The sequence below is a fragment of the Leishmania mexicana genome, chromosome 33 (genome assembly GCF_000234665.1).
Source record: "Leishmania mexicana MHOM/GT/2001/U1103 complete genome, chromosome 33".
NCBI classification, from domain to species: domain Eukaryota; phylum Euglenozoa; class Kinetoplastea; order Trypanosomatida; family Trypanosomatidae; genus Leishmania; species Leishmania mexicana.
Window position 1 is genome coordinate 1023592 of NC_018337.1, and position 21010 is coordinate 1044601.

Genomic DNA, 21010 nt, shown 5'->3' on the forward strand with positions numbered 1-21010 from the left:
TCTTGATTGCTGTCGCGCATGGGTGCTGTGGCGATCAGTGAGCGATCTGCGTGACACTCATATCCGTCTGGTTGAGCCAGCAACGACCACAACCCCTGGTATCTTTGTTTTTCTGTTCTAGCGTTAACTCTTGGCCAGTGTGCCCAATGACCAGGCTTACGATTCTGTACGGGACGCAGACTGGCAACGCGGAGCGACTAGCGCTGCGCATCGCTCGACTGGCACTTTGCCAGGGGTTCGAGTGCGTCTCGTGCCTGCCCGCCGATGACTTGCCTATCGCTGAGTGGCCGCACACCGGAGGGCCTGTCGTTCTTATCTGCTCCAACGCGAATCAAGGTGATGCCCCAAACACGTTTCGCCGGTCGTGGGCGTCGCTGCTACAACCCACCGCCGCAGGCAGCATGGAGGGCCTGCAGTACGCTGTCTTCGGCTTGGGCGACTCTCTGTATCTCAAGTTCAACCACATGGCCAAGATGGTGCACAACCGTCTCCGGCAGCTTGGCGGCACCCCGATGGTGATGCGCGGGCTGGGAGATGAGAGTGACGCGAAGGGCGTGGAGGAGACATTGCAGCCCTGGCTCGCGGAGCTGTGGACAGCACTTGGGAAACCGGGCAAGCGCGGTGCTGCCGCACGTACGCCGGCTTACCCGCTGGCGGACCTTCCTTTCTTTCCTCTTTTCAGCATTGCACCCGCCTCGGCGTGCGACGAGGCAACAGCTGGCGCGCCGTCTTCTTCCGTTAACGCCTCCGCCGCGCCACTGCCGTATTTTGCTGACTCTGTATTCTCCTGCGAGGTGGTGGCGAACAGGCGCCTCACATCTGCTGCGTGCGAGCAGGTGGTTCATCACCTGGAGCTTCGCGCGGGTCCGGACAGCACGGACGCCGCGGCGTACGATGTCGGCGATGCGCTCGGCATCTACTGCCCCAATCGTGAAGAGCTAGTAGAGGAGCTGCTGCGCGAACTGCAGCAAGACGGGGCAGAGATGGTGATGGTGACCCCAGACGCCTCGCATGGACTCGTCCGTCAGCCCGCCCGCCCCTTCTTTGGGCGGCCTCTCTCGCTACGTTCGTTACTTCGTCACTACTTTGACCTGGACGCCGTGGTGTCACAAGAGTTCTTGTGGATGCTCGCGCATGAGGTGACTGGGGAGGAAGAGGGCGCGGTCGACGTGCGGGAACGCCTCTACGAGCTGGCAGATCCGGCCAACGTGAACGATTACCTGCAGTATGCGCACCGTGAGAAGCGCAACATATGTGAGGTGCTGCACGACTTCAAGGACCTTCATCCATCTCTGGAGCTGGTCTTGTCGTTTGCGATGCCGATGCTGCCGCGCTACTTCTCCATCGCCTCCGCGCCAGCAATGGACGGCGCAGGCCGTTTCGACCTCTGCGTAGGGCTGCTGGACTGGCACACGCCACTGAAGCGCCACCGCACCGGGCTCTGCAGCTCCTACCTAGTGAAGGCCGCCCCCGGGACACGGCTGACGTGTTTTGTCTGGCAGGGTTCCCTTGCACTTCCTGCTACACCGACGCCGCTGCTGTGCATCGCAACAGGGACGGGCGTTGCGCCAATTCGCAATGTTCTGCGGCAGGTCGCCGGTCTCTCCGCGCAGGGCTGGGAAGATGTGCCGGTGGTGCTTGTGTTTGGATGCCGACGTGAGGCGGAGGATTACCTGTACCGCGAGGAGTGGGCTACGCTGAAGGAGACGGGCGCACTGCCCACCCTCCGAGTGATCCCGGCCTTCTCGCGGGACACCGACAAGAAGGTTTACGTGCAGCACAAACTCGGCCAGCACGCAAAACTGACGTCGTCCTTTTTGCAGCCCGAAGGTGCCGGTGTCCCGCCTGGCGTGGTGTACGTGTGCGGAAACGCGAAGCAGATGCCGAAGGATGTGCAGCACACCCTAGAGCAGATTGTCGAGGCGACCGTGGCGGAGGTGCAGGACGAAGCCGGGGCGGCCGCGCACATCAGGGCTCTTGGCCGCGTGGGTCGCTATCAGGTCGACTCGTGGTCGGCGTAGGCGCGAACATGTGTGTGCGTGTGTATGTTACACTCTTTCAACGGCACGTTCTACTTCAACTGATCATCCTTCACCACCCACACCGCGGTGCCACCACGGTCGAGTCACAGCAGTCAAGAACATGAGGCAAGCAGTGCGGTGAGGTGAGGTGTGGGTAGATTGTTTGCATGGTCGTGCGTGTTCCTGCTCTTGATCCTTTGCCTGCTTCTGCACCTGTGCGACTAAGAACAATCTCTCTGGCAAGGAGCCCTGAACTGGGGGACACTCACCGGGCTGCTTGAGCTGCAGAGCTTGCGATCATGTGGTCATAACCATTGCCCCTCTGCAGGCGAGCTCTCCTAGCGCACCATCCTCTACTGGGTTTGCGCGACGGCGCTACAACTGGTATCTTTTCTCTTCCTCTGGTGCCCCCCTCTTCTCTCCCCGATGCCATCTCCGTCCTCTGTTATCGCTTGAGCCGCTCTTGACGTGTCGCGTTGCTCGCCCAGCCGTGTTCTCCCGTTATCCACGCGTGTTTAGTCGTCGTGCGCGTGTCTTCGGCACTGATCCTTTGCGCCCGCGGCACGTCGTGCGTGCAGGAAACGCAAACGCACGCACAGCGCTCTGCTTGCCCGTCACACACCCGTGCAGGCTCCTTCGCCATCTTGAAGGACACACCGCACGCAGTCTCTGCGCCACATACCGAGCGCTTCTTTTTTTTTCTGTTGGTTGTTGGTTTTACCCGCTCGCTGTCTGTGGCTGGTGTGACTGTTGACTACTCTGCATGAGCTAGAGCGGCGTTTGCGAACGCGTGTGTGTTGTGGACACTTCAACGTCACCGTCACTCAATTCCGGCGTCGCTCTGCGTGATCCACACTCTCAACAGTTCCATCCTCCCTCCCTCAAAACGCTCCTTTCCTCCCTCCGCTTCGCCTCATCCTAAACTCGGGCGATCGCGCCGTCGTCGCGGTTGAAGAAGGCGATGGCTGACAATACCGCTTCCTCGGCCGCGTCGCAGGGGGCTGCGAGCGCCTCTCAGCACCAGCGCATCCTCTTGCAGAAGCAGCTCACCGAGGCGCGGATGGAAAACACTATCCTGCGGCAACAACTGTACCAAGTGAGCACTCTGCTCGACATCGCCGTGAGCAAGCTGGGGACTATGGGTGTGTCGCTCGAGACACCCATCGACATCCGCGCACTGCGTACGGAGGCGTTGCAACGGGCACATGCTGAGACGGCCCAGGCACAATACAACGCAATAGGAGCCTCACCAGAGAGTGGAAAATCCCCTGCGCAGCATCACAAGAAATTCCAGATGCGCCAGCAGCTGCGCGAGCACACTAGGGCGGTGCAGTGCTGTGCCTTCTCCGACAGCGAGGACCTCATCGCCACTGGCGGCATGGACTGTCGCCTGATCGTGCAGAACTACTTAAGCGGGGCGAAGCTGTGGGATGCCACGGCGCACGAGGAGGCAGTGAGCGACGTTGCTTGGATGAATCACAACTGCCTGCTCTCCGCGTCGTACGACAATACGGTGAAGCTGTGGGATGTGAACGGCGGAACGACGAACAAGGACGTGCTGTACCAGTACACCACCCACGGCTTTGTGCTCTCTGCCATTCCGCTAGGACCGTCGCTATTCGCCTGCGCCGACTCGCGACACAAGACGGCCATCGTCGACGTCCGTGTCGGCGGAAAGGGTGTTGTGCAGGAACATGACTACCGCATCAACTCACTGAGCTATGACAGGGCCGCCCAGCAGCTGCTGATGGGGCAGAGCAACGGCGTTGTGTCCATTTGGGATATGCGGCGGCCTGATCAGGCTATGTCCACCGCCAGCAGCAGCATTGGTGGCGTCCTGCCAGGCTCGTCTTCGCCACCGCCGCCGCCGCAGCAGCATCAGCGGTGGGGCTCCATAAACGACATGAACGGTGCTACAGAAGGGGACGCCACACCTATGCCGACGATGGAGGACGGCGCTACCGGTGGCAGCAACACTCCCGGATTAAGCAGCGGTCTTGTGGCAAGCGGCAGCGTCAGCAGCGTTGGCGGCCCACCCCGCTTCACCCGCGCCACGGAGATCGAGAATGAGCCGTCGCGCTCGCCAATCTCCTTTATTGCCCACTTCCACAACGACGATGACACGTGTCGGCTTCTGTGTGTCTCGGGTGACAACATGGTGCGGCTTTATCGCGGCAACTTCAGCGCCTTCACCGGCGGCGGTCGAAAGGACGGCACCGGCCTTTACGTGCTGCGCAACGTCCTCGCAGGCGTGCCGACGCGCGGCAACGTTATGCGGTGCGGTTTCTGGAAGGGAGAGCGTGATAAGACGGAGATGTCGGTCTTTTTCGACGATGGCGAGATGGACGGCGTGGCTCGGCCGCCGCGGCGTCTGACAGAGTGCGACTTGCTCGTCACAGGCGGGCCCGACAACACCGCGCAGGTGTGTGACGTTACCGATGATGGCGGTGCGGTGGTGCTGGAGCGGCTGGAGGGTCACCGCGACCGTGTGACCGGGGCAACGGTGCGCCGCTTCCGCAAACCGATCATTGCCACGATGAGCGCAGACTCCACGGTGCACATTTGGATGCCTGTCAAGTCCTGATGCGGGGCATGTGACGGGCGTGGGAAGGATTGCCGTGGGCGGCAGGCCGTCCTTTGGGACGGGCTTGCATTGCATCTCTGCTTGTGTGCCGCCGTTTATGCGCCTCTACGTGTGGGCGTGCTCCTGCGCGTGTGCGCTTGCGCATGGTGTGCACTTGATTGTTGCTTTTATGGACAGCGGCGCCTTGGTCTATTCGAGGACGCTACTCATGCAGCTCGACTTTGGGCACCGTATGCCCTGTGCGACTTGCCGCTTCTCTTTTCTTGCTTGTGGCGCTCGTGCCTCAGATGGACAACACACCGACACACACACACACACACAAAACGAGAAACACACCGTGATGTCTTTTCTGGAATGCGAGCCTCATCCATTCGTCCCCGGTGGCACCCGCACCTCGTCCCCTTCCACTGTCCCAGCAATGCGGTCGGCGAAGCGGAAAACAGACATGTACACGCGGTCGGTGCCCGGGGGAGGGGAGGGGAGGGGGCGTGGTCTCTGTCCACAACGTCTGCTGTGTGCTACGTTGTTTCGCTTCCTCTCTCACAAGCATACGGTTCTTCGTCTCCTTGCGCCACCTTTCTTGTCTCTTGCCAGGTCAAGCTTCAAGTGCCCTGGGGCAGCGGAGGACCCTCCCAGGCAGACGCGCGAACAAATTCTCCACACACGCACACATCCCTCCTGTATGTATACATATATCTATCTATATATACATACAGATATACAGACACGCTCTGACCAGCGGAGACAGGCGCTTTCCTTTTCCGTTTCACGCTTTCCTGTTGCTGCATCTGTGTGGCGTGGCACGCACACGGTTCTCTCTCCCGCACGCATCACTCACTGACGCCACCACACCCTTTGACGGTGCACGTTTGCTTGCTTGCTTTCAGTTTCTGTGTCCATCTTCACCTGCCTAGACTTAGATCCGGTAGCACCGCCACCTTCTGCTGCGCGTGCGCTCCATCCTTATCGTTTCCTTTCGTCTGTTCTGCTCGTTGACCTGCAACCTGGCTGCAATCACCACTTCGTCAGCCGCCGCCGGACGTTGCCGTGGGTCATCGAGTTAGGGAAAAGGCTGGAAACCGCTGCGTCGTTTTCTTTATGCGTATTGCTATATATGACTGCTACGCGGTTGCGTCGCACCACCACTGCATCTCCCGCTAAGACAGTGGTCGTTGAGTGAGGCGACACAGGCACACACACACACACACGCAAAGGCAATCACCAACGCTCATACACGCTCACGGATGACCTCTGCACCACAGGTTCACGACTCTGCAACTGACATCCTTGCGTTTCACGAGAGCCATCATGATTTGATAAAGAGCACACTCGCGCCAGACCTGCATGGCAACCTTCCGCGCCACCTTCGCAGCGAGATTCTGCAGACAAACCCGGCACCATTTCGGCTACCAACTACAGGCGCGCCGCGGTCCTCGCCGTATCGCACGCCGCAGTGGACTGAGCTCAGCGAGTGCATTCGTGAAGTGTCGCCATTTCTCTTCCCAGATGAGGATGTCCATCGCGTCGCCGGATCCCGAGCAGAGCCGCTTTCTCACTCGCCATCGACGACGACTTCTTTGCCAGGATATGCGGTGGTAAGGCGCCTCGCAGATCTTTCGCAGGCATCCGATGTCGACCCGGCAGCCGTCGAAGCCGCTTTGCGAGAGGCTGAGAGGGTGCTGAAGTCTCCCCCGGACGCCGGCAAAAACCGTGAATATGCACACCGCAGCGGTGCGATGGCTGTCGAACGCTCCACAGACGAGGAGCGCTTACCTCTGAGTCGTGTACGAGCGACATCGTCGGTCGCGTCATCCGCCTCTGCCGGGCCTCGCGAAGAGGATGTTCAATCACGATGCCCGTGCCACCCCCACGAGCGCCGGCGGCATCAGCGCCACCACTGCAATGGGAGCCGTGCACTTTCACCCGACCACGTCACCGCAGCCTCCGGATTAGAGGCAGCATCTTGCTTCCACTGCCCCTCATCGTGGGGTTGGCCAGCCCCAGCACCCGTCCTTTCCAGATCGCCGGCGCCTCCGCGTCCCGCTCCCACTGCGACAAATTCGCCAGGGAACAACCACGGCAGCCCCCATGTATCTTCCAGGACAGCGGGCGTTCTTGACCCCACCATGCGTTGGTATGACGTGTACTACGTCTGGATGCTCTACTATCAGCAGGTGTACGCTGCGCAGGTGCTGCAGGAACGGCAGCGGCAGCGCGCGAAGCGAGGGAGAAGAGAGAAGAGAGAGAGTCACCGCAGCCCTCACGGCAGGCACGCTGCCTCTCGCGCAGCCAGCTCAGGGCCGGAGGCGTCGACAGGAAACCAAGAAGATGGCACCCACTACGCTCACGTGCCGCGACAGTCTCGCGCCGTGGCACAGGTAGAGCGATGCGGCGTCCCCGAAGGAGGCAGCCGTGATATGGCCGAGGCTTCCGTGTCAACGAGTGCACAGCCGATTCGCCATCGTCATTTCATTTCTCCACCAAAACCGAGTTTTCACACTTGCGCGTCGCAAACACCACGGGTGCCGGATGAGAAAAACGCCAAAGGTGCCGACCGGGCGGCGCATCTCCGCGCGGAGATGCGCCGCCTCGAGGAGAAGTACGCGGCATTGTCGTCTTCGCTGGTCGATGCCGAAGAGGAAGAGGCGCAGCCTCTGACCTGTGCTGATGGTCGCATCAGGCACTCTGCTGCTGCCTCTTCTGCCGCAGGCGCAACCATCGCAAGAGCGCGGCCAGCGTGGTCACCTGCGCCGGCAGAGCCTCGCACGCAGGGGGGTAAGTCGTTGGGCAGCCGCGACGACGCCGACCCAACCTCGCACCGAGGTTCTGTGGCTCCAGCGGAAACGTGGCAGGCTCTCTCGGAGCGTCAGCGCAACGGAACCTTTCACCCGATGGCGCGCGTCCGCACAAGTCGTGGTTTCTCACCACAGCCTCTCTCACGTCAGCGACCACAGTGGCGACATTGACGGCGCGCCGACGACGGCTGCGCTTTGCTTTCTTCCCGCCGGTGTTTCGGCGCAACGGTGCGACGTTACAGTGAAGCACAGGAGCACATGAGGAAGGAGGCAAACCACGTGAGCCACCGAAGCGCAGCACTCCAGCTCACTGTGCCGTTGTCGCACAGCCATGCCTGCAACACCGAAGACGAAAGGATCAATAGGATCTGGCGGGGAGATTAGCGCAGGGGGGGGGGAGGCGCAGAGCGACGGTTCCTTTTGTACGTCTTCCGTACGACTTGCCTTCAAGGGAGACTTGAGGGAGCTGCAGAGGGGGTCAGTAGGGAGACGCCGATACTTCGCAGGTGCCATGTGTCCCGTGCTATACGCCGACAGCGGCAGAGGAGCCGTGACTTTTGTATGCCTCCCTCCCCCTATGAAATTACTCTGCAGTCGTGCCCACTCCATCCACGCATTTTGTCCCCCTCTTTCAACTCCATTCTTGATCCTCTCTCTTTCTCGCCGGAGTTACCTACACACCCCAACTGCGCAGTCAACAACCGGAGGTGGATCACTTGACCTTCCGTGCTTATCCGCGCGTGCCGGCTTTTCTTTTCCGTTATCCCCGAACGACCTCTGTCCTTTTTCCCTTCTGAGATCTTTAAAAAACTTTTCTTCTCCGTTAGTGCCCCCATTCCCCATCATCGTCCACCCTTGTTTCTCCGAGCGAGCATTCCTTTCCATTCTCTCGTCGTCATCCGCATCACCATGTCGAACTGGGCAGATGCCGCGCAGGACGAGGAGCAGTACCAGGCAGCGTACGACTCTGACGACAACGACAGCTCATCCGAGTACGAGGAGCTGAAGCCGTCATGGGATACTGCCAAGACGGAGATCACCTTCGAGGTGGACGCCGATGGCAACCGCTTCGAGGTGATGCGGAAGGTGCGCTCGTACCACGTCGATCGCCCGGTCACGATGGCGGACATTCGCGCAAAGCTCGCGCACTTTGGCAAGGGCAAGGGCGACCAGTCGACTCTCGTCTCCGCGGAGCCGCCGCTGGCGCTTGAGATGGGCGCGGTCGACCAGTTCGAGCGCGAGAGCCGTGCTGAGGTGAAGCGCATGATTCACGAGGCTAGCGGTATCGACGTCGTTGTCAAGGACGAGCACCTGCGCGTTGTGCGCGAGATGGAGGAGAAGGCGAAGAAGGATCCAAGGGTAGTGCGCAGCGGCGCCGGCTCCACCTGGGGCGCGATTGCGTCCAAATCTACGGACAACCGCGAACAGTCAACCACCGGCATCCGTATTCGCAACTTGTCCGACGACATCACGCAGGAGAACCTGTCCCGTATTTTCGAGGGTCGCGGGTGGATCACGAAGAACGTGCGCATTCCTCGCGGCGACAACAACCAGACGCGTGGTTTCGCGTTCGTGATCTTCGAGGAGGCGTGGATGGCGGATGCGGCCATCAAGGAAGGCAAGTTCCACTTCAAAAATGTTGTGCTGGACGTCTCGCGTGCCGAGACCCGCACGTAAGGTGCCGAGAACACCTCCCGCCCGTCCGTTTTCCCTCATGCAAGTCGACGTTACTCCCTCTTTTTTGGTATTCGTGTGATGTGGTGTATGTGTGCTTGCGTATTAAGGGTTTGCTGCAGTGGGCCCGTGGTGTGTGTGTGTGTGCGCTCCATGTGTGCGACACCAATCGCAGAAGCCTCTGCTGTGCGTTGTCGACTCGCATGTGGGATCCCCTTGCGTGCGGTGCCAGCCTGCGCCTAAGTGGCGATAAGGGGGGAGGCGCCTGAAAAGGAGGCAAATGGCGACGGTGGGCGACACCTCCGTGAGGCTTGCGGCTGTCATTGCGGTTGGTTTCTGTCTTTCTCTGTTCTTGTTGGATTTTGGCCGTTTGCAGGGATACGGACGTGTGTTGTGGGTGCGCCGGGGCGCTCGTGTATTCCCAGACAGGGGCAGCGCACGCGCTCTCGTGTGTTGGGGTTGCTCGCTTCATTTTGTTATCATTATTAAGTGTATGCCTCCCTCCCTAAGGCGGAGGAAAACAAGCAAGAAAAACGAATCGAAGAGGACAACGCAAGAGACATGTGGTGTCGACGGGCGCCAACACACCAATGACACGAGAGCCAAGAGGGATTACCACACAGAGACGCCAAGACAGCGAAGACAGCTTGGCTCAGCGAGTCGTGTGTGTGTGTTGGTAGTGGGGAATTTAGTATGCTACCACCCACTGTTTCGTGCTGCCGCCGTGATTCTGCCAAGCGACGCCGGCAGCGGCAAGGCTGCGTCGCCTTTCGCTGTCTTGCAGGATGCTGTTCGGACGTGCCATGAACAAACACAGGCTGTGGGCGGCAGGTAGAGAAGACCGGCCCGCGGCGTGCGTTCCAGTGAACTCTCCCCACCTGTGGGGGACCGCCTTTACCCTCTCGTTCTGGATCTTCACAGGTCGTGGCCGTCGGGCTGTCTCTACCGTGACGCGTATCGACTCCATCGCACCTCCCAGCCGCATCCGGCTCCGGCGATCCCCTCTTTCAGTTCCATCATCTTCCTTTTCTCATCCTTGTGTCATTGCCTTTCTTGCTCCCTCTCCCTCCCTCTCGGCTTGCACAGTCATTTGTTTTGGCTTTGTCCGCTGTGGAGCCTTCAGTGGAGAGCGCAGACAAGCACGCACACGCGAACATAAGGGGGGGGGGCGACGGCTTGCTTCGACTGCTTTGGTCTTGCAGGCGCTTGGGTTTGTTAGCTTACCGGAGTCTGTGGGTGTTCGTGTGCTGCACCACAGACACATACACAAACACACACATACACACAAAGTGACGCCAGCTTTATATGCTGTGGCGCCTTGATCACGGGGTCTATCACCGGTGCAAGACCACTGCTTAACGCCACAACCCATCTGTATTTTCTTTGTTTTCGGCCCTGCGCTGATCTTCTCTTGCTGTGGCTATCTGTCTTGCTCACTCTCTGCGTGTGCTCACGTGTGTGCGTGTGTATCCCCTGTCATCGTGCACACTCTTGACACGTGTCGTGCTGTAGAGGCCACGAGGGGCGCTCTTGACGTTTGTGCGCGAGCGCTTACCGTTTTCCAGGCTCCGTGTGCTCTTGGTGCGCCGCTCATTCGTGTTCGTCTTTTCTCGTAATAACCGTGCGTCGCCCTTCATATTCCGTTGGGACTCTCTCGGTCTCGCTTTCGGTCCCAGTAGTGTGTTTCTTTTGTTCTGCTTTGACGTGGCGTGCGACAGGGTGTCGTACAGTGAGCGCATCACCGACAACCGATCGCATAAATTCCGCGCGCCATGCCTTCCAGGCGCGGCCGTCAGTGGCAATCATCGAGCAGGGGCGATGACAACGACCTTAGGCGCGACTCGTCGGCGGGATACTCCAGCTGCGCGCACACAAAGCCGCTGCTCTACGGCAACGGAGGTGGATTCCGCAGCAATGACTCCAGGAGGACATTGGACAAGTCGGACCAGTACTACGACATGTATGCACTTCAATGGGGCTGTGCATCGGCGAGCGGTGGGACGAGGGCCGATCGAGTGGATGAGGTACGAGGGGGATCCAGGTCTCGAGTTGGCCGGCGACGAGACGCTAGTCGTGGCAGCGGAATGCGTGGACCGGGCGCTCGAGGACGGAGTGGACGTGGTGGCAACGGGCAGTACGACGCGTCCTCCTTGTGGTCTACGTCATCCTACACCTACTCGTACTCAGGCAGTGACTCCAATGGCGACTCCTCGAGTGAAGAGGGAGCACGGGGCCGGAATAGTGTCTATGCTGGTTCGCGTGCACGAAAGCCGGATGAAACCAAATCATCGTGGCCAGCGCCACGCGGAAGTGCCAGATCCCCACTACGCGTCACAGCCGTTGGGCCTCCTCCGCAGGACGCGCCGCCGGCCGGTGCGATTCGGTGGGTGGACGATGGCCGAATAGGCAGGGAGGTGCATCGCGGTGAGGATGAGGCAAAGACTGGCTCACTGTCGCGCCAGCACACCGACGCGGATGAGCAGGATGCTGTGGGGATGAAGCCGGCGGCGTCGCACCGACCCCTTTTGTCGGCCAGGATACCTTCACTGCAGCCGACAGGCTTGCTGCGGCGTGTCGTCGCGGCCGTTGCGTACTGCCGCGGTGTTCCTCCACCGCCGTCCGTCCCGCCCGAGGTGATTCTCGCTTTTGACGAGTACGTGTCGCGTGGGTCGGTGATGCTGAAATTCACTTCCCGCGGTCCGCCTCACCAGCGCTTCTTTGTGATTCGCTTCCTGGACGTTGTGGCGGGCTCGGTACGGGTTGGGTGTGAGCGGGCATATGACCAGGGGCCGAACACTCTTCATGCGGTCTTGTCGTGGTACCGCAACGCGTCCAGTCGGCACATGATTCGCTTCTTGCCGCTTCACGACTTGATCGAGGTGAAAGCGGACGGGACAGATCACCGGTACGTTCGCCGGCGAACGGTGCAGCCCGGCATCTTACGTGGCCCACGTTCGGGATTCGTGACGAAGTACGTGCGCGCTGAATTCGTTGTGCAGTTTCGCTTCTGCTCACGCCTTTCGCGGGCAGAGGATACACTGGCGCTTATGGCGGAAAACCGCACCCAGTACTTGGCGTGGCTCGTGGTGGGCTCATTCATCAGCCAGATCGGCGAAATTTACTAGGACCGAAGCGAAGAGCGTTGTGCCTGTGGATGGGTGGTGTGATGGCTTGTTGTGACACAGTGTTTCCACGTGTCTGTAGACTTGTGCGCGTGTCTACGCTCAGTGCCGCACTCCTTTCTTACTTGGCTCCTCCACTTGGGTGACATGAGTCTCCCCTCCCTCCTTCTTCCTCTGTAACCTCGGAGGCGGTGCGTGCTCTCCGTTCTGCTCCTGTACAGCTCTAACTTTGTTTTCTCCCCTTCTTCCCTGTGTACCACTACACTTCTGATCGTGGCGAGGTCTCAACAAGCTGCCTCCACCTTCATAGTCAACAAGTTGATAATGCCGCAGAGCAGAATGCCCGCGCTCACTGGAGCTCCGCTTCTCTGAAGCTCTGCCATTCGCCGCTTAGGTTTCGGTTCGGTGCTCTGCAATGAAGCCCGACAGGGGCGGGGGTGGGGTAGGCTCGTAGTAGCGACTAGCCATGCTGCCCTTGTCTCACCCTCAGCGATCGTGGCAAGCACCTGACAAGAAGGACACTCACTCGAGCACGTCCCTTAGGGAGACATTGACGTGTCCTTTCTTTGTAGGTGTATGTGTTTTGCTTTGTGGCTTTAGCCGCCCCGCTGCCACGTTTTCCTTGTTCTGTGTGAATGCTCGTCATCGCGTCGGCGGCTGCCTCCGTGCTTTTACGCAGGGGAGGCTGTAGCGGCATAGTGAGCGAACATACCTAGACGCGAAAAAAAATGCGTTCTCGCCCTCTTCTTCCAACGTGTCTCTCGCTCTCTCGCTCCCTGACTCCGTTCTCCTCTCTGATGTTCTCTCTCTGCCGCTTCGTGGTATTTCCCATCCAGGAAAAAAAAACAATATTTTGTTCTTCACGGCATTGTGGCACGCGGCACTCTTCCACAGCCGCTTCGTGCACATCGCTGTGCATACTCACTAACGCGAGCACACACACACACACACACATACACAGGCCGAAGGCACTGAAGGATCCAGCGCACTCGTTTGCACAGTCCTCGTCACTTTCTTCTCTGTGGCTGCCTTTTGCTCTTTTTTTTTGCCTTTGTGTTGTCGCGGTTGTTCGACCGTTTTTGGGTTGGATTTGTGAGGGAGAAGGTGCAGGGGGGGGGGCGCAATGGTGCGCCCTGTTCATCCTTCTCCGCCACCCTCTCTCACTTACCGTGCGTTCCTGTCTTACGTCTTTTGTTGTGTTTCAAACGGGTCACTCTTCTTCTTTTTTGTTGCCACTCTCACGATAACGCGATCGCTTCTTCCGTCTTTCTCCCCCAGCAACGAACAACCCTCTGCGAGTGCGCGCTTCTCTCTCTCGTCTCGCTCCCGTTCCCCATAATCTTTTCCCATCGCCCACTGCACACGCATATAGGCGCATGCACAATATCCACTATGTGCGTGCACCCACGCGAACTCGATGAGGGAACAGCAACACGAACGCAGAGAAGCAACGATGCAGGCAATTTTTTCCAATACGGTTGAGGAGGTGAGACACTACACGACGAGCTTCCGTGCTTTCTTCACCATCCCGCCGCTTTCCGAGTCCATGGCCGGCGTTATCATTCTCTTCGTCTTCATGAACAGCATGGCCACCTCCATCTGGATGTCCAACGCGTGGCCGCCATTTGTGTACCTTCTCTTCAACAATAGCAACCTTGCCGTTGGCGTTGTTGCCGGTGTCAACGGCTTCTTCGAGCTGTTCTGTGCTATTGTCAGTGGCCACGTCGCGGACAAAGTCTGGGGCCCGTCTCGCACGCTCATCTTTGCGGTACGATTGGGCATGGTGAAACTCTGCATTGTAGCCCTGGCAATCTGGATGAAGCATCATTGGCTGCTCATTGTCGCGCAAATGTTTGAGGGCTGCTACATGGGGATGAACCTCACGTGTGTGGAGTCCGTGTTTGCGCAGTGCCTGCGTACAGGCGAGCGCGACCGACTCTACAGCTTAAAATTTAGTGTCGAGTCTGTCGGTCCCATTGTGGGGCTCATATGCTCTCTGTTTCTCTACTTTGTTGTTGGCACGGAATGGAATGTTCAGGTGCTGCAGATCGTCATGACATGCGGGTTGGTGCTGCACCTGATGTCCATGATCATCTTCTCGAAGTTGTTTGTGGCACGGTCGTCCCACCTAGACCAAAAGCGGAAGGTTGCCGTGGCGACGGATGTTGTCCTCATCGACGACGTCCACTGCGAGGGCGGTGGCGTGCCCAGCGCACCCGTTCGCACGTACGATGTGGAGGAGCCGCGTGTCATGAACGCTGCGGGCCATGAAGGAGAGGTAGATGAGGAGTTGTTGCCGTCGAATCTCGTGCAGAGGGACACGACGGACACCACGGATTGCGCTCGTATATCTATCGCGCACACGGCGAACGACAACTGCTCCCCTCCGCTAGTGAGTCATTACGGGCCCTCAGTGGGTGCCACCCGTAACACGGATGCTGCTGCGCTGCGGAGCAAGCAGAGTAGTGCGGCTGCAGGGATGGCGCTGTACCAGCAGGCCGCCTCGGCTGGCGAGGGAGCGACGAACGTCGCGGTTGGTCTGGATGGCGCTGGAAACCCAACGTCGATGATCCCTACCCGGCAAGGTGGTCCAAGCTCACTAGTGGACATCCACAAGATCCCGCCTGGCGCACATATCGAGTACGTGGACCGCGAGTACGAGGAGGCTTCCGCCTGCCGCCGCAGGGTGATGGACTGCTTGCCGTTGCGTGTCTACCCTATGGCCATGATCGTGTGCGATGTTATCCTTGTGTTGGGCAGCGGCATGATCACACGATACTTACCGCTGTTTTTGATGAAGAGCTACAACGCATCCCTCGCTACGATTTGCGTGCTGAACCTGTTCAACTCGTTGCTGATCGCGCTTATGGCCATCATCAACGGCTTTGTCGGCAAGCGGTACGGCCGCATTCGCGCTACTATGCCACCCAAGGTGGTCGGTACCTTTTTACTGCTGTACATGGCGCTGGCGCAGAAGACGCGGTACGGCCCGAAATTCTGGATGTCCTTGGCGTATGTGTTCCGTAATGCCTTGATGAACTGCACGGTTGGACTGTCTCGCGCGCTCATTATGGATTTAGTGCCCGAGCATCGCCACAGTCGGTGGAATGCGCTAGAGTCGGTGCAGTCTGCAGGTTGGTCGGGCTCGGCCATTCTCGGTGGGCTCATGGCGGACAAGTTCGGCTACGGCGCAACCTTCATCTTCACGTTCTTTTTCCACCTCCTCTCCACATCAGCGCTGCTCCCTTTCACCGTGCGAAACGATGCACGCCTGCCGCAGCCGGTGCTCGTTTACGACGGTCTTCCTCCACAGACGTCGGAGCGCGAAAAAGAACGCGGGGGGGGGCTCACGTCACCAACGCAGACGCCCGCGCCGCCCCCGATAGCGGCTAGGACGAAAGCAACGGTGGCAGAGCTGGCGACTGAAAATGTGCACAGAATCGCTTCATGCACTTCGGTGAATCAGGAAGCGGAGTAAGGCATATTGGAAGCGAAACGTAGGAGCGAAAAGTGACGTCTGCTGCGGCGGCCGTGTGCACCAAACAACTGTGTATCTGCTCGCCTGTGTGTTTCTCTTTTTTTTGTTTTCGAGATCGTCACTTCGTTGACTGACATACATATATCTATATATATCTGTGGGTGTATATATATATATATTTGCAGTGTCTTCCCTCACAACAACGGAATGCCGCAACCACAAGCTGCGTGAGCGGAAGAAGGGTGCTTGTAGGCTGAGGTGTGCACGCCTGTAACGCGGTTTACTGTTTCTTGTAAATTTTCGGTCGACTCTCCTCGCAGTGCGACGATTACGTCGCACAGAGGACGAGATGTTTTCGCCGACGGTGGCGACTACACAACGCTGATGCTTTTCCCCTCCCCTCTCCCACAACAAAACAACGATGGCGACGATGGCAACAACAACGAAAAAGCGTACAGTACAGCGCTCGTAAAGACCAAAACCAACAACAAAGGAGGGGAGAGAGACGGTGGGAGGTCGCCAGGGAAACAGACGAGGATGTTTCGCGCGCGTGCCACTCTCCGGGCCCTTCGCGGGAGTCTCACATACATACACACACGCTTAGACCGACACCGTGTAGGTGGGCAGCGGTGGTTTCAGGAAGGGCTAACGTGCCAGCAAGACCGAAGTGAGTGGCAGGGTTGGTGGTGGTGGTGGTGGCGTGTGAGCGGTGTCTTTTAGGCATACAGATGAACACCTCCATCTCGGTTGGTGACCACCCCCGCCCTTACTCTGTCGCCAGCGCCTGCCATCGAAGCTGCTATAACTGTCGACTGTCTCCTTTCCCTTGATGCTCTGTGTCTGTATCTGCGTCGCCCGCTTCACTCACGCCATGTGCCTTTTATTCACCTTCCCGCCCCTCCATCCCTCCCCGCGTCATGCCCATTTTGCAGATGCGGAGGCGAGCGTAGTGGCGAAACAACCAGCGAAAAGAGGGAGGAAAAAGTCACAGCGAAGAAACCTCAAGATTCCCACCACAACGACGCACGCCGCCAAACCTGCCCTCCTCTTGTCGGTGAGGTGGCGATTCTCCAAGGCTCATGGAACTGCTCTGAGGACGTCTAGTTTTTCTTAGTATTTATCCTGTTCTAGACACACACACACCACACACACGCACACACTTATACACACATACCGGTGCACTGAGGGCTCTCTACATGGCGCACGGCGACATGCATATTTTGGAGCGGCGGCAGAGCGCTTCGGGTGTGCTACTCGCCTTTGCAGTTGTCGTGCTCACATGGGTGGCGGCGGCAGCGACGGCTTCCTCGCACCCCTATGCAGCTAATACGTCGCGCCGGTACTCAATGATGGTCGAAGAACTGACGGGCAGTCTTGATGAGAGAGGCACCACCCCTACTCTGGTGTCTGTGGCAATGGAGATGTCTCTGACGCTGCCGGCGAAGCCTGGTGCCGCGATGGTGTGGGAGGGCGATGCCGAGGCGAGCGAAATCGACGACGCCGCAGTCCAGCGCTTGACTTTCGACGATGACTTTGACCCAATTTGGTACTACGTGCTGCGTCGCCGTGGCTTCGAGCGCCTTGACTGGTGCGGGTGCGGCGGCAAGTGGCGGCCCGAGTGGTCCATATCGAAGGCACTGTCAGCGGAGAATGAGAATAACAGCGTCTTGTTTGGCCGTCTGCGGCACTTCCTCGCCCACCACGCCGTGTGCACCTACTCGTCTGTCTCCTTCTGCGGCGCCAGTCACGAACGGGGAGCGGCGAGCCAGTTTCAGTGGGCGGCCCAGTTTGTGTCGACTCTAACCTCGTCGCCACTGAGCTGGACCGCAGCAACGCCCCGGCACTCGAGACCAAACGGGATCGTCATTCAACGCGCCCCCTCACACGTCAGCGGCGGCGAGGATGCGTACTGGTGCTCGTACCACCTCGTCTACCACGACACTCTGTGCACGCAACACGTGAGCCCCCTGCTCAACGGCGGCCGCTCCGGCCGCGGCGTGCAGGAGGGGCTGCCTCAAGGCATCTTCAACGCCGCGTTTCCGTCTTTCGTCACGTACTTTGGCGCCCCGTTTCAGCATTTTACCGTGAAGGCGACTCAGGAGCGTCTCCCCGGGAACAGCACTGTTGCGCAGCCGCCGACGGTGCGGCTGAAGGTCGAGGTTCGCATGAGCATGGTGGTGGGTGATGCGTCGGACTTGGAGGCGCTGAGCGAGGTGTGGTCACGCGAGCTGCCCGCCTACGCGCGGGATGGCCGTCTTCAGGTGCACATCGGCCCTGGCGGGCTCTCTCAACAGCTGCGCAGTGCGCTACCAGCCGTAGCGATAGTTTCGTCCCCGCGCGAGGGGCAGGCGATAGCGACGCCGCAGCGGCAGGCGTCGGCCTCTGCGAGCCCATCGTCTCGGATTGGCCGCTCCCCAGAGGTGCAGTACGAGGTGCGCGCCCACGGCAAGGATCACGGTTATCTGACCGTGAATCTACAGCCGGCTCTAGTTCTACTTGACCCCCACGTTGGCGTAGACGCGGAGAAGCACGAGGGCTCGGACGGGACCGAAGAGGGGTCGGGGCTACACCACTCGTTCCTCCTCCGCGAGGGCGACGTGGTCCGCACCCTTCTGCTCTTTCCTCTGCATCTTGTGCGCCCTTCCCTGTACAACATGGAGTCTCTACTTGGCTCCACGCGCATTGTCCACGCTCACGTGGACGTTGTCTCCAACACGCTAGCAGTTCTCCTCGAGACCACCGTAGCGACGGTGCACGTCGCCGCCTACGAGGCCGCGTATGCGCATGCCCGACAGTGCCACGAGATGGCCGGCGGCGACGGCGCCGGCGGTCGAGCCTGCCGCGCTCACGACGGCGTCCTGCTCGGCCGATTCCAGCTTTTCTTCGGCTGGTCGGCGCTGAGGGAGATGCCGCCAGACGACAACAGCAACCGACTCGTGCCGCAGCCTGTCGTTGTAATTCACCGCGCGAGGTCGTCGGCGGACCTCGGCGCGGCGGAGGCGTCATTCCAGTCGGATCTCTGTCGCATTCAGCGTCACCACGCCGCTTCGGTTGGCGCGATACCCCAGCTCGATCACGAGGACTCCCTCGCCGCCGTCTTCCAGCTGCTCAACCGCAGCGACGCGTTGCCGGACGGCAAAAGGGGGTCCCTGTCTGCCATGATGGCGACTCTCAAGGGGGACGACGCATGTGTTTACTGGGTGCGATCCACCGTGGCGAGCGGGACGACGATCCCAGGCCCTGATGGCGCCATGGTCTTCAATGTGCTCTCACTCGGACTCTTTTTCTTGTCTGCTGCTGCAGGCACGCTGACGCGGCTGACAAGGCGCTTGACGTGCAAGAGAGAAGATCTCGTCAATTTGCTTGCGCAGGAAGGCGCCACCACCGTCGTCAGGTGATTCCTTTTTCTAAGACCCCCCCCACACACACACTTTCTCTCCTCACCGTCACAGCATGTGAAGACGGTTCGAGATCTCCACGCTTCATCTTTTTTTTTTGCGTGGGACTTTCCTACTGGTACGCGAGCCGACTATGCACAGGTGGCTTCGTTTCTCTCCTGCGGTGCTTCGGTTTGTGTGACCGGCAGGGACTCGGCGGGGGCATACTGAAGCACTCGGGAGAGTGTGAGGGCAACGGTGCAGTGCGTCACTGACGAATAGTATCTGGTCGAGGTGTGCATGTGTACATGTGTCTGTGTGTGAGTGCGTCGGCCTCGTCTCGTGGTGGTCTCGCTGCTGCGTTTATGTGCCTGGCCCATTCACACCCGCCCGTCGCTCTCGCTATCCTCCCCATTTTGTTTTTCCTTTCCGCCTGCGTTGTTGCCCATGGAATCGAGGGTACCAAAAGAAGAAGTAACGCTGCACGACTTGTCGCAGGGCAAAATGAGTGCGAACACCACAGCACATTGGGCGAGGGAAGGAGCGTATGGCAGTCCCTTCTTTTTTTTCGATCTTTCGCTGTGCGTGAAGGCCCTGACGACGTTATCCTTTGCGCACATGCGCGTCTTTTTAGTCGAGAGCCGCATACAGCAGTGCGCATCCCACACTAGTGCACCAGCCGAGCACTCCATCGCTTAGTGCAGGACTCTCATGCATCTCACGAGCAGCTACATCCAGCGCTTTCCATCTCCGTAACTCGTCACACCCTTCACTCCTCTCTTCCGATTCCCTCTCCGTTTGCCTGCTCTCCATAAATGCACCGTTTCTGCAACGTCGTTGACGTCTCTCTCGGTGTCCATGCCACTTCCTTCTTCCCCTCTCCCTCCCTCCCTGACACCGACACGCCACATCTTTTCTCAACCTCACACGCACGCCGTCCCCGTGACCTGCGCCTTCTTCGCGCCCCTGCGCACACCTGGGCATCCTGTAGATTTTTCTCTGCCATCATTTTTCCACGCTCACAAACAAACAAACAAAAAAAGCAACAAGCAAAGGGTTTTCTCAAACGCGCCGCCAACTCCGTCAACCGCCACGACGACTAGTGTACCACGCTATCTTCTTTCTCTCCCTCTCCCCATTTGAAGGCTACCACAGTTGTGCCTCTGATCCGGTCTACGTGCTGTTCCTCCTCTTCTTGTTTCTCGTTTTCCTTTCTTTTTTGTTTTCTCTCTCTTCGCGCTTACTGTTCGCCATCCTTTCCTCCCATCTTCGGGTTTTGGTTTGGCTTGTCTATCTACCTCACACACCCACCCACCCACCCACACAACCTCACCTAAGCCGCTCCGCGACGGGAAAGCAATCAAACAAAAGGCGAAGGGAAACACAGCAGGAAGGACACACTTGACATGAAAAACACAGCACAAAGGCAACGAAAATATCAGTAAAACACGCGCATCGTACGCACTGTTTCGATCTTGCTCTGCCTCCTTCCCTCTTCTCTTTCCTATTCTGCTTCTCCCCTCCCTCCCTCCCCAATCTTACGTTTTGAGAGGCGGACCGCACACCAAGAGGGGAAGAGAGAACGAGTGTATGCTCTGCAGCACGAGAGAAACAAGGATACGAGAGAAAGTGCACAAGGTAAACCACCGGTAGTGTTGGAGGATTAAGTGAGCGACCCGTCGAGGTCTCACGTACACCAAGAGAAGAGTTCACGGAAGCCACGCGAAGCGCTCGCGCACAGCCCCTATCCTCTTTCTCGCCCCTCCTCCCTCCCCCCTTTCCCAGTGCGAAGAACCACTGCAAAAAAAAAGAAAAATAAAAGTGACACGAGAGCAGTGTTCGTCTGTCCATCTCTGTGTGTGTGTGTATGGGGGCGTTTTTCTTCTTCGTGTGTTCCTTCTGCTGGTCCTGCTAGTTTTATGAGTTAAAGAAGGATCTGTGTCTTGCGTTTTTTTTTTT

The 21010-nt window shown here is 58.9% G+C and overlaps 7 protein-coding genes across 7 annotated transcripts; all 7 read left to right on the forward strand.

Annotated features, from left to right (window-relative positions):
* Positions 1-146: 146 nt before the first annotated feature.
* LMXM_33_2670 (NADPH-cytochrome p450 reductase-like protein) lies at positions 147-2021 on the forward strand (the record flags this gene model as incomplete). Its single annotated transcript, XM_003878775.1, has 1 exon — positions 147-2021. One exon carries the CDS (start codon positions 147-149, stop codon positions 2019-2021), a length of 1875 nt encoding a protein of 624 aa, XP_003878824.1.
* A 961-nt stretch (positions 2022-2982) lies between these two features.
* Positions 2983-4605, forward strand: LMXM_33_2680 (conserved hypothetical protein; the record flags this gene model as incomplete). Its single annotated transcript, XM_003878776.1, has 1 exon — positions 2983-4605. The coding sequence occupies one exon, from the start codon at positions 2983-2985 to the stop codon at positions 4603-4605; it is 1623 nt and encodes a 540-aa protein (XP_003878825.1).
* A 1244-nt stretch (positions 4606-5849) lies between these two features.
* LMXM_33_2690 (conserved hypothetical protein) lies at positions 5850-7571 on the forward strand (the record flags this gene model as incomplete). Its single annotated transcript, XM_003878777.1, has 1 exon — positions 5850-7571. The coding sequence occupies one exon, from the start codon at positions 5850-5852 to the stop codon at positions 7569-7571; it is 1722 nt and encodes a 573-aa protein (XP_003878826.1).
* A 738-nt stretch (positions 7572-8309) lies between these two features.
* On the forward strand, positions 8310-9077 carry LMXM_33_2700 (conserved hypothetical protein; the record flags this gene model as incomplete). Its single annotated transcript, XM_003878778.1, has 1 exon — positions 8310-9077. One exon carries the CDS (start codon positions 8310-8312, stop codon positions 9075-9077), a length of 768 nt encoding a protein of 255 aa, XP_003878827.1.
* Positions 9078-10846: 1769 nt separating this feature from the next.
* LMXM_33_2710 (conserved hypothetical protein) lies at positions 10847-12199 on the forward strand (the record flags this gene model as incomplete). Its single annotated transcript, XM_003878779.1, has 1 exon — positions 10847-12199. One exon carries the CDS (start codon positions 10847-10849, stop codon positions 12197-12199), a length of 1353 nt encoding a protein of 450 aa, XP_003878828.1.
* A 1414-nt stretch (positions 12200-13613) lies between these two features.
* LMXM_33_2720 (conserved hypothetical protein) lies at positions 13614-15674 on the forward strand (the record flags this gene model as incomplete). Its single annotated transcript, XM_003878780.1, has 1 exon — positions 13614-15674. The coding sequence occupies one exon, from the start codon at positions 13614-13616 to the stop codon at positions 15672-15674; it is 2061 nt and encodes a 686-aa protein (XP_003878829.1).
* A 1196-nt stretch (positions 15675-16870) lies between these two features.
* LMXM_33_2730 (putative gpi transamidase component) lies at positions 16871-19072 on the forward strand (the record flags this gene model as incomplete). The annotated part of the gene is made up of 1 exon (XM_003878781.1): positions 16871-19072. The coding sequence occupies one exon, from the start codon at positions 16871-16873 to the stop codon at positions 19070-19072; it is 2202 nt and encodes a 733-aa protein (XP_003878830.1).
* Positions 19073-21010: the final 1938 nt, after the last annotated feature.